At 46.1% G+C, this 15,785-nt stretch overlaps 1 protein-coding gene across 1 annotated transcript in view; it reads left to right on the forward strand.

Moving 5' to 3' along the window:
* CHR18 (chromatin remodeling factor18) overlaps positions 1 to 15,785 on the forward strand; it is a 108,853-nt gene that overhangs the window by 73,485 nt on the left and 19,583 nt on the right. The window contains exons 6-19 of the mRNA XM_086515659.1: positions 6,225 to 6,280; positions 6,400 to 6,475; positions 6,561 to 6,606; positions 6,695 to 6,891; positions 6,965 to 7,020; positions 7,091 to 7,166; positions 7,341 to 7,407; positions 7,501 to 7,567; positions 8,727 to 8,877; positions 9,001 to 9,042; positions 9,133 to 9,291; positions 9,363 to 9,440; positions 9,527 to 9,595; positions 9,689 to 9,754. Of these exons, the coding sequence (XP_086371785.1) occupies positions 6,225 to 6,280; positions 6,400 to 6,475; positions 6,561 to 6,606; positions 6,695 to 6,891; positions 6,965 to 7,020; positions 7,091 to 7,166; positions 7,341 to 7,407; positions 7,501 to 7,567; positions 8,727 to 8,877; positions 9,001 to 9,042; positions 9,133 to 9,291; positions 9,363 to 9,440; positions 9,527 to 9,595; positions 9,689 to 9,754 (1,206 nt within the window). The remainder of the gene's footprint in view (positions 1 to 6,224; positions 6,281 to 6,399; positions 6,476 to 6,560; positions 6,607 to 6,694; positions 6,892 to 6,964; positions 7,021 to 7,090; positions 7,167 to 7,340; positions 7,408 to 7,500; positions 7,568 to 8,726; positions 8,878 to 9,000; positions 9,043 to 9,132; positions 9,292 to 9,362; positions 9,441 to 9,526; positions 9,596 to 9,688; positions 9,755 to 15,785) is intronic.

Raw genomic sequence — 15,785 nt, forward strand, 5'->3', positions numbered from 1 at the left:
GCCGAAGTTTGTCTGAGCACTTAGCGCATATACGCGCTGTTCTCGAAGTACTGAGAACTGAGAAGCTTTATGCTAAGGCTTCTAAGTGTAAATTCTTTAAGAAAGAGCTTCTGTACTTGGGTCACATCATTACTCGCGATGGAATTCGCGTTGACTCTGAAAAATTGGATAAAGTGCGAAATTGGTCCATTCTGAAGAATGTACGCCAAGTAAAGTCCTTTTTAGGCTTTACTATTCTTTCGCAAGTTTATTAAGGATTACTCTAAAGTTGCTGCTCCGCTTACGCAACTATTAAAAGGAGGGGTGAAAGGGCCAAAGACTTCGGGTCCTCATCGTAAAGGTAATCCCCTTGTTGTCTGGAATGAGCGTTTCGACGAGAGCTTTCGGACACTAAAGCACTTGGTGACTATTGCGTCAATATTGCACATTGTGAATCCTAGCAAACCATTTGTGGTTGAAACGGATGCTAGTGATTATGCCATTGGTGCGGCATTATACCATGATGGACGTCCTGTTGCGTTTGAAAGTAAGAAGCTTTCTAACGCTGAGATGCGTTATCCAACGTATGAAAAGGAGCTTTACGCCGTAGGCCACGCCTTGAGGAAATGGCGGCACTACTTGTATGGCTCTACGTTTGTAGCATGGAGAGATCATCACTCCTTGCGCTATATCTGTGATCAGGGTGATCTCAGAGGCCAGAAGGCTAGATGGGTTGAGCTTATGCAAGAGTTTGACTTTGAGATCCGTTATAGAAAAGGATCCATCAATCGAGTGGCTGATGCGCTCAGCAGGATTCCTGAGGTCAATACCTTGTCTATGGTTGAAATCTCGACGGATTTCTATCTCTCTCTCCGAGGGCTATGTTGTTCTGATGGCCATTTTGGCAAGATATGGAACGAGGTCGAAGTGGGGCATGACTCGCATACAGGCTTGGGTGGTCCGGAGACCCAAGTGAGTTGTGCTGGAGAGACGAGACAGCGACAATATTCCATTAGAGGTGGACTATTGTTCAGAAATGCTAAAGTCTGCGTGCCGGAAATCGATGAGGTTCGACAAAGGATTTTATGCGAATGCCATGATGTTCCTAGCGCTGGGCACCCAGGCATCCAGAGAACTTTGGCTTTGGTCAAACGATATTTCTATTGGCCAAGAATGCGCTCTTACATAGAGAGCTACGTGAAGAGATGCGCTCAGTGTCAGGTCAATAAGCCTTAAGGCAGAGCGCCTTAGGAAAGCTGGCCTGCTACATCCATTGGAAATCCCAGATGCCAGGTGGCAGAGTATTTCCATGGACTTTATCGTTGGTTTGCCAAATACTAGTCGGGGCAATGACGCTATTTGGGTTGTGGTCGTTAGACTCACAAAAATGGCGAAGTTTATACCAACGAAGACGACAGTAAAAACCATGAGTTGGCGGTTTTATTTGTCGATCAACTTCAAAAGCTATATGGTTTGCCAAAAGATATCGTAAGTGATCGAGATACTAAGTTGATTGGACGATTTTGGCGAGATGTCTTTGCTCACCTTCAAACAAATTTGAGTATGTCGTCTTCTGACCATCCTGAGTCCGACGGACAAACCGAGAGGATGAATCAGAGGTTAGAAGACATGTTGAGAGCGACAGTTTGATTGGGAAAGGTATCTCCCACAGTTAGAGTTTGCCTATAATAGTAGCAAGCATTCTGCTACTGGATTTAGCCCGTTCATGCTGATGTATGGATCTGAGCCTAAATCCCCAATTGCTATTGGCTTAGAGAAATTCAAGGAACGCCAAGCTCGTGATTTCCTGTATGACATACAAGAAATGCTCGAATTGGCTAAGGATAGTATAAGAACGGCTCGTGATCGAGTCACTACTTATGCTAATCAAAAGAGATCTCCGAGGACTCTAGATGTGGGACAATGGGTCTATTTGAAGATACCCAAGGATTCCAAGACTATGCGAACGGGAAAGCATTATAAGCTTTCAGCTAGATATTGTGGTCCGTTCTTGATCACAAAGAAAATTGGCCAAGTTGCCTACAAACTGGCTCTTCCTTCGGATGTTACTGTACATCCAGTGTTTCACGTCAGCCGCCTTAAAGTGAAATTGGGCGAAGCCGACGTTGTTGTGCCTATCGAAGAAAATGTATCGCAAGATATGCAAACTGAGTATATTCCTCGAGAACCAGAAGCAGTTTTAGATCATCGTACTCGTCATTCACGTCAAAAGGCTTATGGCGAGTACTTAATTAAATGGAAGGGTCAATCTGAACGGTTTGCTACTTGGGAACCCGTTAGAGCTTTGAAGGCTCAATATCCCCACTTTATTGATGAGGACATCAATGGTTCTTAAGGAGGGAAGTATGTTATGTCCCGCTCACAGGAGAGGGGATCTAGCTCAGATGCCGTCGGGATGGGCGTCCAGTGTCCGAGCGGATGTAGTGTGAACACGGCTAGTGTGGCCGGCCATTATTAAAAGGGAGGCCAAGGCCTCATTTGCAGTTATCGACCCCACTGGCAGAGTGCGAGTGGTTAGCCCGCGAGGCTAGGAGTGTGCGAGGTCACCTCAAGGAGGTGAGGCTGGGTGGTATGGGACGCCAGGTCTTACAGGTGCACGCTTAGGTCCTCGGACGCTGACCCCAGCACGGGGGAGCTGCCGGATGGTGGCTATGATCGGGTGGTTCGTCCGACGTGTGTCTGTAGGCGGTCTGTGTAGCCGGGAGATCCACTTTCTGCTTTCGTTTCACACCTCTTGAAGTTCCTACTCTGTAAACATCCTCGGAGAAGGAGGTTTCTTGATTGCCGGTTTGATGGGTGTTTCGGTGGCTTTCTGCCACTGAGTGTTCACTTCAACAATGGATTGCTTAGATAAATTTTGCGAACTGAGGGTCTTTCGCAAATTTAATCATCTGCTTTGTGCACTTGTCAACCTGCTTCGACGTTCCATCTCTTGAAGTTTGTACTGAGTAGTACTCTTCCTCTGTTAATTTGGTTGAATCTTCTTCGTGATCTCTTCCCGCATGAGCAGATGCAGAAGAAGTCGGCTGATGCTTGTTAGAATCCATAAGTGTCGCTAGAAAAGGATGGGATTTCCCGGTAGAAGAGAAATCGGCCGCGCTTTGATACCACTCTAACAAACTTGGACACCCCAAGTCAAGATTCTACCGCGACACAGCAAAGATTCACTTCAAAAACAATTCACAAAAGACAACACGGCCCGGCGTAGTTCCGTGCCAAGAGGTATTGGCCCCAAAGATTAGCGCCCCTTCCGGTATTTCTTTTTATATTAATCTGTATGCAAAGTACGAGAGAGTCCGTCGGTACTCACTCTCAGACTCTGCGTCCAGATGCTCTGAGGAGTGGGTGCCAAAAGGACTTATTTATTTTTACAAGGGATGCCCTAAAGCAGAGCCCCACAATCAATGTAAACTCAAAAGCTTCTCAAACTCAAAAGCTGCCAAAATCTGTCTATGCAATTTTCGTACGGCTTGTTAGCGAAAATCACGGAATTTCGTACATTGCCACGTCAGCATGTCAACGGAATTTGTGAAAATCTGTACGGCACTGCCACGTCAGCCTGGAACGTTTCACGGGACTGTACTGCTGCCACGTGGCATTTCTTCCTCCGGGGGCCTGCCACGTCACCAGTTTGCGACACGGTCTTGTCGCCCACGGATGAGGGGACCCTCTCGACATCGGCGTAGATTGTGATAGAGGATCCATACCATATTGGTGCGACATAGGAGCTGTCTCGACAGAGTGCTTACCTTGGAGGACATTGAACTTCTACAACCTTTTGGATACTGATGTATATGTATATGATGCCTCTATTGTCAGAGAGCTCCATTGTATCAACTCACCCCCCCTCCCCCCCCCTCTCTTTGTATCCCCTTTGTATCAGCTTTCACCCCATCCCTACCCACTATTTGCTTTTCAGTTCTTTGTACTTTTTGTACCCAGACCTGGTATTAGATTCACCACATGTAACCTTTTGGCCTCATAGGTCATTTTGGCCTTTTGAAAACGTTAATATTACATTTCATTTCATTTCTCTCTCTCTCTCTCTCTCTCTCTCTCTCTCTCTCTCAAAGCCGCGCCAGGTGCAGGGCGGCGCCTGCCTGGGCGGTTAGCCTCAGCCCTGTTGGGTTAAAGGCCTAAATAACCCCTTTTTGTACATTTTTATACTTTGTCCAGGTTCATGTCCAGGTTCAACATGAACCTGGACACATTTTTTAAAGGTCACTTATAATAAAAGTGGGAAAACCCAAAACTCACTTATTGAGTTTTCCCCAAAAACGTGAGCTCTCTCTCTCTCCCTCTTCGTTTTGCTAGCGCTTCCCTTCTGCAGCACAGTGCCTCCGCTTCAAGCCTCAAGGCCTGCACATCTTTCGCGTGCTCTATCACTTGCACACACCGCCGCGCGCTCATCAAGCCCCGTATTCCCCCATGCCAGCCCTGCCGTCGCGAGCGAGTCTACCTGCTGCCTGCGACCTGCGAGCGAGTCTGCTTGCGACCTGCTACCTGCGAAGCCTCATTCGATGAGTCTTCCAGCCCACCAACAACTGACCACCACCAGCAAACAGATGAGCCCATTTGGAAGTTAGGGGTGGTCCATAAGCCCCTCGACGGAGGCTGCTGTCCGCATCCGGCCTCTCAAGTCTACAAAGGATAGTCAGGGCCTGTTCTTGGGTGTTGGATGAGCCATGACCACTCGAGCCTCTTCTCGAGGCAAGCCTACTTTTGCAAGGGGTGCGGCAACACCCCCGATGCTCGACAACCACACCCGCCTTCAGCATGAAGTCGAGAGACTCCGCAAGGAGAATCAAGACCTGAAAGAAAAGCTCGCAGCAATCGAGGTCCGTCTGGTTGCAGTGGAGAAAATGCAAAGATGAAAAAACAGAAAATATAGAAGCCATGCTCACTAAAACCAAAGCGGAGGTGGAAATCACTCTCACAAAGGAGGTCAAGGCTCAAGTTCAGGAAGTTGTTTCTCACAAGATTGACGATCATGTAACATTCACGTTACTCGAACGACAACGACAGGAGGACAATTGCTCCGATGTTTGCATTGGTGGTCTCCCAATTGATTGGAAAGGGGGGGGAGACATCGAATTCAAGAAGGCCCTTCCTCAAATTCAAGCGGCACTTCCCATGGTACAATGGGATGAAGAGGCAATCATCACTATTACACACAAGCACCGAACCAACCATGCCATCCTCACTCTCAAGACTAGAGAGGATCGAATCAAGGCTTCTCAGAGACACTAAGCTTTGGCTTGTAGAAGATCTTACACCCACTCAACTCAAACAAAAGAAGATAGAACTTCAAAAGATGCATGACGCACGAGCAACAAGAAAATGGGCGGTTTATCGAGAAGGTAAAGCCATTATCTAGGAGTTTCGAACTCCCAATCCGGCTTCCCTCTCACCTGCCCCTTTTTAGGTTGTCCTTTTTGTCCTTTTTGTTGGACCCTCAGTCCTTAACTTAACTGAGATGTATATGCGCCCCACTTAGCAGACTCGTTGTACGGTTTTGTTTCTGGTCCCATAGGTCATATTTGACCTCCGTGGACGATAATGCAATCTCTCTCTCTCTCTCTCTCTCTCTCTCTCTCTCTCTCTCTCTCTCTCTCTCTCTCTCTGTCTTGAGATAAGTGATTTTTTCCAGTTTATTCGCTTATTAAATCTATTGATATTGGTATGTGCTCCTGCTTGTAAGAGGGGCTGTCAGAGATTTTGACCCTCTAGATGGTGCTGTTAGAGCCCCGATATCTCCAAGCATTAAAATAGCAGGGATATGAGATAACCACCTCACACATGCAGCTGCCCTATATGTAGAATTTGCGTCCTTACGACTAGGCATGCAGTTTTTTTTCCTAGAGGCTGCAATTTCGTGGGTACCCTAGTGGCTTTTTTGGGCGGGGTTTTTGATCCAGATGCCCACCTTTCTCTGTCCTGTGGTCCATAGCATGGATCAATCAGATTTGAATGCATATTTATATATTCGCATAAAGTAAAGAAAGAATGAATGTAGAAATATAATTAGAAATAGTAATTAAATAAATATATGCAGGACTAATTTTGGTATCTCTACTCAACTTCTCTTCAACTGACTTCACAATTGACTAATTTGTTGCACACCTTGTAAGGCAAATTGTGTAATAGACTCCTGTTTACTTCTTAAAATGTGGCAATATTCTTTGCTGATAGTTTTTGACCCTTTTAATATTCTTTTTATGCAGGGCATCAAGGAGGCATGCCAATCAGTTTCGGGAAGAGCTTGGAACGTTGAGGAAAGGTTGTAGGCACCTGAGTCTCAATTGAATAGGGCGAGCTTGCTGCCATTTTATTCATGTTGTTGACAGATTCGTAGGTTCAATAAGCTGTGTGGAGTTATGATTGTGGTTTGATGAACAGAGTATGGACATTTCCAAAATCCAATATGGACGAGCTTGTGCAAGCCCTCAGAAGAGTGCAAAATCCGCTGCTTGAGGTGAGCATTCTTCAAACTTGGAAGTTGCAAAGTGAGGCATTTACTATTGAAACCTTCTGCCCCTCTTTGGTGTTTCTTCATGCAGATCGAATCTATGCCTCCATTGGAGCTGCCAGAATCAATAGACAGTGGTAGTACTTTTTTTCAAGGAATTGTTGACTGCTATATTATGCAACTTTCTCTGCTCTTTTTTTGATGGAGTTCATGTTATTGGGGTAGAATCGATTGGATGCCCACATTCATCTGCTTTTCCTCGGGTAGCACTCTGGCCACCACCTGAAAAGCAAGTAGGCACTCATTCCATCCAATCTCAATCACAAGAGTCAAATCAATCTCAAGTCCCCCAGACAAAGGTTTCTGTCAAGTTGAGCTTTCATAGTAGTGGTAATGTTGCTGCCAAGTTTGACTATGAACCGGTAAGTGTTGAAAACTCAATCTCCTTTTTGTATGTGTATGTTAAGGCTCACATTGGTTTCAATTGCACCACAGCGGCTGGTTGCTGCGGTGAAATCAATACCAAAAGCAGAGTGGCATGCTCGAGAAAGGTTAGCAACTTGCGCTTTGAGAAAATCAACAGGTGTTGATTTGATCTGACACCTTGTACCTCGTCTATAGAGTGTGGGTGTTCCCCCTTTCATCGTTGGAAGAGGCAGAAAAGAGGCTGTCAAACATTGACAACATGAGGGTCAACGTAAGTATTACTTGTACTTTCTGAATGCTCACAGTAGTGTATGCTTAACAAATGTGTCAGTGCTTGCTTGGTACGAAACCACAATCAGAAAAGGGGAGGGGTCAATTAACCTAGAGGTATCATTTTTACAAGCTCAACCAAGTACACTGTCTTTCCTAATGTATTGAATTGTAGATAGAGCAATTGGAACCACTTGTGCGGCGTGCGCTTGCGGCATCATCAAATATGCCTGATTTAAGAGGTCAGATTAGTGAAAGCTTTCTGCTCTTTACAGAGCTGATATCATGTTAAATTCTGACTAATGGGAACCTGTGTTCACTTCTTGTGTGGACAGAAAGGTATGACAGGATACCAGTTGAACTGGAGAAAAGGCTACTGCCATTTCAGCGAGATGGAGTAAAGTGAGAAAGCTTCACCTCTCAGTTCAGTGAGAACAAGTTCCTGGTTGTATGTCATGGTAACCTTGGGAGGGCACCTTGCGATTCTGCCTATATTTAGTTTGACGCTCCATGTGGAAGATATCCAGACCTGTTTTTGTAGGAAAGGGAAACAAGAACGGGTGACGGGGTCAAGACGGAAAAAGTCAGGCAATACAAACAACAGAAGAAAAAAGAAGACTTGTTTTTTCCGAATATCTTGAACTATACATGTGCCACCTAAAGAGACTTGAGATGGGTATTGCAGAGATAGTAGGGGAGAGAGCTTCAACCTTGCCACTCATATGTGGAGGGTGTATGTGTCCATGGGGGGAGGGAGCTCCCTTTTATAGCAAATGGGGGTAGGCCATAATGTGGCTCTCACCCTCTTGCCAAGGGAGCCCAAAAGGTTGGCCAAAAAATTGTAAAAAACTCACACTTTTAAAATTGCCAATGGGCAATGTTCAGATTTGCACTCCCATTGCCATCACCAACAGCCCGCGTTCCTTAGACACATCTGAGGGATGCCTCCCCTGTGACCACGCTGTCTAACTGGCTGTCCAGCTGTCCCGTTTCCCTGACCCCAGGTTGGTGCCCCCCGTTCCTAGGTCCGTCTCCCCTCCTTTGTGACATTTTCGTAGTCAGACTGAGAAAATAGCCTGAGGTATCTATGTAAACAGCATGAAAATTTTATGGAAGCCTCCTCCAAGATTTAAGCGGTTGAAGTAAATTAATGTAGGTGAAGCAAGTACCTTCTCTTGAGCAATGTATAAATGAATTATTACTGCTTTTGAAAAGAAGTGTTTGGTCAGGCTAGATTCATTGACTTTGCGGCTCTCTCTTTATGCTTGTTTGCACTCGGGGAAAAGTCTAGATTTACAAGCCAGCCTGTAAATCCTAAATGTATGAATGGCGGCAAACACATTTAGCTTTGATGTGCCATGCCTGTCATTCAGTTCACAATAAAAGTAAATTCAAAGTAAAGACAGTATTTTCTGTAGTACTTGGGACATTAAGATTTAGGAAAAATATAGAAAGCTAGTAGGGAAGCCATTTTTGTGCTGCACTTCAAACTTCATTCTCATCGTTGTTGTAAAAGGAAGGATGTACAGCAGCTAGCTTGACAAACATCAGTTTGCTATAGGTTTGCACTACAGCATGGAGGAAGGTCACTTATTGCAGATGAAATGGGTCTAGGGAAAACCTTACAGGCTATTGCTTTCACAACATGCTTCACAGATGAATGGCCCATCTTAGTGATCACCCCTTCTTCTTTGCGATTACATTGGGCTGCGGTAAGTTGCTTGAAAACTTAAGGAAGGGTTATTGTACATGCAACTTACTAGCCCTCTGTTTATCACTGGAAAAAGTTGCTGTCTTATTCCAGACATCTTGTTGCTAAATATTGTGTGATACAGATGATCAACCAATGGTTAAAAGTACCTCCAGCTGAGATTCTGGTAAGACGTATGATTTTCCTTTTCCTACTTGATGCTTATGCTTTATAGTGCCAGTTTTTAGCAGTTCACACTATTGTAAGTGCAGTGCAGGTTGTAATGTCGCAGTGCTGCGGATCAAATCGAGAAGGGTTCAACATTGTACAGTCTGCTGCTGGAAGCAGAGGTTTAAGGCTTGATGGTCTCTTCAATATTGTATCCTATGAACTAGTTACAAAACTGCAAGATGAGATTACTCAGACAGATTTTAAGGTTTGTTAGGTCTGTTTGTAAACATCTATTGAAGGGGAGTAGTCTGTGCCTCTCATACTTGCTCTTGTCAGGTAATTATTGCAGATGAGGCTCATTACATGAAGAATGCACAAGCCAAAAGGACTCTGGCATGTGTCCCTCTCTTGCAGGTGTTTGACTGAAATGAGGATATCTGGTGATTTATACTGAGCTTATCAGGTGCTTGTAAATGAAAGACGTATGTTTTTGGCTCTAGAGATCCAAATATGCACTTCTCTTGACTGGTACACCGGCGTTGTCTCGCCCAATTGAGCTTTATAAACAGGCATGTCATAAACCTAGCTGTACTTTGGATGAATGTAAAATGTGTATTCTGCGTCCAACATGATGCTTGACAACTTGAAATGCGTGTTTCCAGTTAGAAGCATTGCAGCCCGGATCATACAAGAATGTTCATGAATATGGGAAGCGCTACTGCATGGGAGTAAGCTCTCTCTCCCACTTGCGTGATATCCTACACCCACACTTCACTATTGGATGGAGCTAGATAGATAAGACACATTCATGTCATGGTTGTACTCCCCGGGTGTGTAGTTTTTTTGCCCTTAGTTTAGAGTTCTATGCCTCCGTCACTCATGCACCCATGTACTCTTCCCAGTTTTCGGTCAGATTGTAGTATTCTCATTTTGTATCTTTGTCCTTTTCTTGGGTTACCCAGAGGACACATTCATGTACATTGATGTGTCTCAATATGCAGCATCATTATATACAGTACCTGGGCAACCACCATTACCAGACCCTCTAGAGCCATGTCCAGCCACTAGTACCTTCTTTACCATTGAGATGGTGAAGAACGCCATTGACAGGATGAGGACTAGGAGAGCATATGATCATGATGGTTTGGTGGCAGAGCACTTGATACATGCTAGAGATTTACTGTCAGAGGTTCTTGCGCGGTTGTTTAACCGTGTCATGTGTGAGGGACTACCCGAGTCCTGGAGATTATCTACTATTGTACCTCTTTTCAAGGCAGGGGACCCCACGGTACCAGGGAACTACCGTACTATTATGATAGGGCACACATTGGCATGGCTGTATGCATCCATTCTTGAACAGCAACTGAGTAAATGGGCAGAAAATGAGGGCATACGAGCAGCAAGGCAGGCTGGATTCAGGAGGGGTTTCTCCACTTTGGACCATATTCTTACACTCAGAGCCATTATTGAGGAGGGTCGGGCACATGGGAGACGGATGTATTGTTGCTTTGTGGACTTCCGCAAGGCATTTGACACAGTGCCGAGGGCCAGATTGATGCACAGGCTACTGAAGTTGGGAGTACCCACAGAGATCATATGGGGGATCATGGCTTTATTCGGCTCAGTGACTGGCCAGGTACGCACTCCTGAGGGGATTTCTGACATTGTTCATTCCACTATTGGAGTGAAACAGGGGTGTCCTTTGTCCCCTACACTTTTTGGTATGTATGTAGATGAGGTCTCTGACTACATTGACAGAGAGGGTGACAAAGGCGCTCAGCTGGCAGGGACATGGATCCCTTTATTATTATATGCTGATGATATTGTGTTAATGTCAGAGTCGCCAGAGGGCATGCAAAGACATTTGGATGCATTGCACAACTTTGCAGAGGATAGTGGACTGTCTGTGAACCTTGGTAAAACCAAGGTTATGGTGTTTAACACCACACCACAGTGGGTCAAGAGATCGGCACCTACACTCGTATATGACCAGGACACTGTGGAGTACACAGATGAATATACATATCTGGGGGTGGTATTCACGGGACCGAGGTTTACCCTGAGGAGAGCAGCAGAGACTAGACTATCCAAAGCCTATGCGGCATTAGGAGGGCTAGAGAGGATGTGTTCGTAGGTTCAGTTTCAAGAACCACGAACAAAACTATGGCTCTTTGATACTTTGGTTGCTTCAGCTATGCTTTATGGGGTCCAAGTTTGGGGACCATCTGTGAATCATGACAGTTGGAGGAACATGGAGAGACCCTTGGTATTTATGATATCCCGGATGATTAGAGCCAAGGCCTCTGTACCACATGCGATTATTCGAGCGGAGGTAGCCGCCCCTCCTATAGAGATTGAGGCTCTTACCAGATCAGTGTCCTTTATGCACAGTCTATGGGATACACATAGAGGTAGATATACTAGACTGGCTCTTGAGTCCTCTAGACAGTTAGCGATGCAGGGAGATGCATCATGTTGGTATGCACAGATGACCTCATGGTTTCAGAGGCATGGTCTCAGCATGGATAGATTGCCTCCCTTTCAGTATTCCCTGGATGCACCCTCCCTGCCAGTCACACGGACGGAGATCACTAGACTCATTCGTCAGGATCTTATACAGTTGGACACCAGGAGGACATGGGTAGAGCCGATACAGGAGTTGGGCACGAAGATGGCTTTCTACAAAGAGCACCTTCTCCAACTTTCAGGGGATGGGTTTGTGACTCGTCCGAACTACATGGACACTCATTTATCTCATGGTCTGCGATGTGCTATTGGTCAGATTCGCACATCTTCACACCAGCTGGAGATTGAGACGGGTAGATTCAGAGGGATATCACCAGAGTCTAGGATATGTCAACTATGCGGCAGAGAGCCAAAGACAGAGCTACACTACATATGCCACTGCACTGTGTATTATGAGATACGAGGGCGCTTCCATTGCTTATTCAGGGAGGGTTTTGGACCCCTAGATAGAGTCACGAGGTATCAGGACCAGAGATGCCTTGGCTTATATCTACTTGAGCTACACCGACATAGAGACAGTCTGTTGGGGAGACATGGAGTACGACAGTCGCAGAGATAGATCACAGATTTCTTTGGATCGAGGGAGCCAAGAGACCAACCACCAGCAGAGGGTTGTACCCGCATTCATACCAAAGGCACCCTCATTGACAGGGTGATTGAGCTCGGGAGATTGAGATGACCACGACCAAGACACAGGAGCACACTACATCGACGGAGACTCTAGCAGAGGATCAGAGGCATTCTAGCACGACACCCAGATTGTCATTGAGGGCCTATTCTACATTTTCACATTTCACATTTCACACTTTATTTCGGTTTTCATTTTTACTTTCAGTACTTTTGTACTTGTACTTCAGACATTGTATTAGATTCACCACTTTGTATCTGATGGTCTCATAGGTCATTTTGGCCTTTTGAAGACGTTAATATATCATTTCATTTCATTTCTCTCTTAGCTGCTTTCCCGCCCTGCCCCCCCTCGTGCCCCCTCTGCACCCCGAGCCCCCTTCGCGCTCTCCCTGCAACCCCCCCCGGCTGCTGGCCTGTGCGTAGAGAGAGAGTAGGGAGGGAAAATAAGCGAAGAGAGAGAGAGAGAGGGCCCGTACGTAGAGAGAGAAGTGGGAGGAAATTTAAGTGTAGAGAGAGAACGCGTAGAGAGAGGGGAGAAAAAAAAACTTGCACGCGTAGAGAGAGAACCTACGCGCGTAGAGAGGGGAGAAAAAAAAACTTGCACGCGTAGAGAGGGAAAAAAAACCTGCACGTGTAGAGAGAGAAAACCTGCGCGCGTAGAGAGAGAGAGAGGGGGGGAAAAAAAACCCTGCATGCGTGCATAATGTGGAAACATATGTGCGCATAGTGTGGCTCCCATTGGCGGCGATTAAGCATGAGGAAGTAGAATGATAAGGCTGACCCCTTGGAGGATGCCATTCAAAAGTGCAAAGAAGAAATGACGGAAACCATCAGCAAGATGAACCGCAACCTATTGGGCACAATAAAAATGCTCGAAGGACGTGTGTTGAACCAAGAAAGCAAGATAAATGCACTGGAAGATCGTGTGACGGCTCAAGATAAAGAGATTGCGTCACCCAAGAAGGATCTCGCTGAAGCAAATCAAGAAACACACTTGAAGAGGGAGAAATGCAACCCTCAGTAATAGAAGAACTCAACATGATCAAGGAGCAAGTACGGGCCATCAAAGAAGGAGAAGAGAAGCACAAATAAATGACGACTTCTTGGGTGGATGTTATTACGAAGACTCAACAGAAGGTGGATGAAGCTCAGAAATGGATCGAGGTTGCCAAGAAAGGAAAGGGCAAGGAAATAACGTCCACGTCCACACCCACTATTATTAATCTGACACTAGAGGAGGAGCAAAGAAGACGTGTGCGTGCTTTACATGTGAGAATTTGCGGCCTTAAAAGACGAAGGTCATATGGACGAAGAGGTAAAAGAACTCATGGCTTTAATGGGGGTTCATGAGCCAATGCACACAAGAGCTTAGAGAGTGGGCAACAAGAAAAATGGAAGCAATGGGGAAACCTCCAAAGAAAGGGCACTCATCCTTCGTTTCCCTCCGTGGAAGCGACGGACTTTTTGAAGAATAGGCCAACTCTTAAGAAGACGGGCATCTTTCTTGGAGATGATCTTACCCTCTTGAAGATCGCTTATATGCAGGAGGTAATGCTGGAGATTAGAGCGGCAAGGGAAAAAGGCAAGATTGTCTTTTACCGAGATGGCATAGTGGTAATATTAGAAGCACATGGACTGGCCATTTTGAATGGACTACAAAGATTTCCCGTTGCGGGAGGTTATACATGCTTTCCACACAGACATGGAGCCAGCACAGTGGATTATGTCATGGCACAACCATATTCAGGATCTCACGGTTGGACCCAAACCTGTTGGGGTGGCAGTGGATTTTGCCCCTCTGTCTTGATGACCATCTCTTTTCAATTTAATGTAGCATACAATCCACGGGCAGCAGCACCTACTCGCTACACCTTCACGCGGGAGACGGACTCCGTATATATAGATGGGATCTACAGACGGCTTTGCACTGAGGAGCCATGGCGACCTCTGGAGGAGCTTACTACTATACTGACACATACATTACATGAGGCAGCAATAGAGGCATATCCACACACTCAGCCTGAGCAGAGATGCCGTTCTAGAGCCAGACTTCAGAGGGAGGTGCTTTTGGGGGACATCACTCACAGACAGTCACAGATTGACTTCCGGCGCTTAGTGCGGCGGAGGAAGAGGTCTTTTTTGGCTCGACCAGAGCAGGATCTATACCAGCTATTCTTGAGTCAGGACTCACGAGAGGCATGGCGGCTCTTTCATGAGCACCCCCTCTCCCCCCTGCCGTTACCTCTATAGAGGCTTGGGGCAGTACGCTTCATCTTTGTACACAGTTCCTGGACAACCGCCCCTTCCCGACCCTCCCAATCCATGCCCACAAGCATGTGCTTTTTTCACTGATGAGATGGTGAAGAAGCAATTGACAGGATGAGGAGTGGGAGAGCATATGACCATGATGGCTTAGTGGCTGAACATTTCATGCATGCCAGAGATCTACTAGCAGAGCTTCTGGCAGTTATGTTTAACTGTGCCATGTGTGAAGGCTTGCCTTATACTTGGAGCCTATGTACCTATCTTCAAGTCAAGAGACCCTGTGGAACCCTGGAATTATCGCACTATCATGATTGGACACACATTGGCACGGTTGTACGCATCCATTCTTGAGCAGCAGCTCAGTAGATGGGTAGAGAGGGAGAGGGTATGCGCAGCCGGGCAGGCAGGGTTCAGGAGAGGCTTTTCTACTCTTACCATAACTCAGAACCATCAATGAGGAGGGCAGATCACATAGGAGAAGGATCTATTGTAGCTTTGTGGACTTCCGCAAAGCATTTGACATAGTACCCAAAGCTAGATTGATACGCAGACTACAGGAGATGGGAGTATCCACAGAGCTCATTTGGGTGACCATGGCATTATGCAGGTCAGTAGTTGGGCATGTACGCACCTCAGAGGGTCTGTCTACACCGGTTCACTCCTGGTGAAACAAGAGGATCCCTGTAATCTGTCAAGAATATCATCGATCCTCAGAATCGGAAATCTGTTCTTGATGGTGATTTTATTGAGAGCTCTATAATCAATGCACATTCTCCAAGATCGGTCTTTCTTTAAAACCAACAAAACCGGAGAGCAGTAGGGTGAAGTACTCGGCTGGATAAGACTCTTTTCGGAAAGGTCTTTCACTTGGTTCATAATCTCTTCATTCTGCGCTCGGCTCACATGGTTCAGTGGCCGGTTCGGTGGTGTGCTTCCAGGTATCAGATCAATAGTATGGTCCTCAGGACAAGATGGTGGTAACTCGCCTGGCAGGCCCTCAGAAAAGCAATTGGCATGTGTCACAAGGCGGGCACCACGTGCCAATAGAAAAGAACAGACTGAACAGACTTTTAGCACTTCAATAACAACTTAACTGAAATAGAGAGAGAGAGAGAGAGCACACGCGACACGGAGTGGCGGAATTCCACCCCAGAGAGTATTGGCCCACCTTGGCGCCCCTTTCGGCATTTCTTTATATTGCATCGACACAATACAAGCTGGTACTCCAAACTCTGTACCTTCTCCAGGAAGCATGCAAGAGAATGAGCCCTAGCAGGCCCTTGGCCTAAAAAGCAATTACAGTGAAAAGCCTTTAAACTTAAAAGCATCTGGTCCAAA

This window comes from Adiantum capillus-veneris, chromosome 7 (assembly GCF_014529385.1).
Source record: "Adiantum capillus-veneris isolate H3 chromosome 7, ASM1452938v2, whole genome shotgun sequence".
In the NCBI taxonomy this organism is placed as follows: Eukaryota; Viridiplantae; Streptophyta; class Polypodiopsida; order Polypodiales; family Pteridaceae; genus Adiantum; species Adiantum capillus-veneris.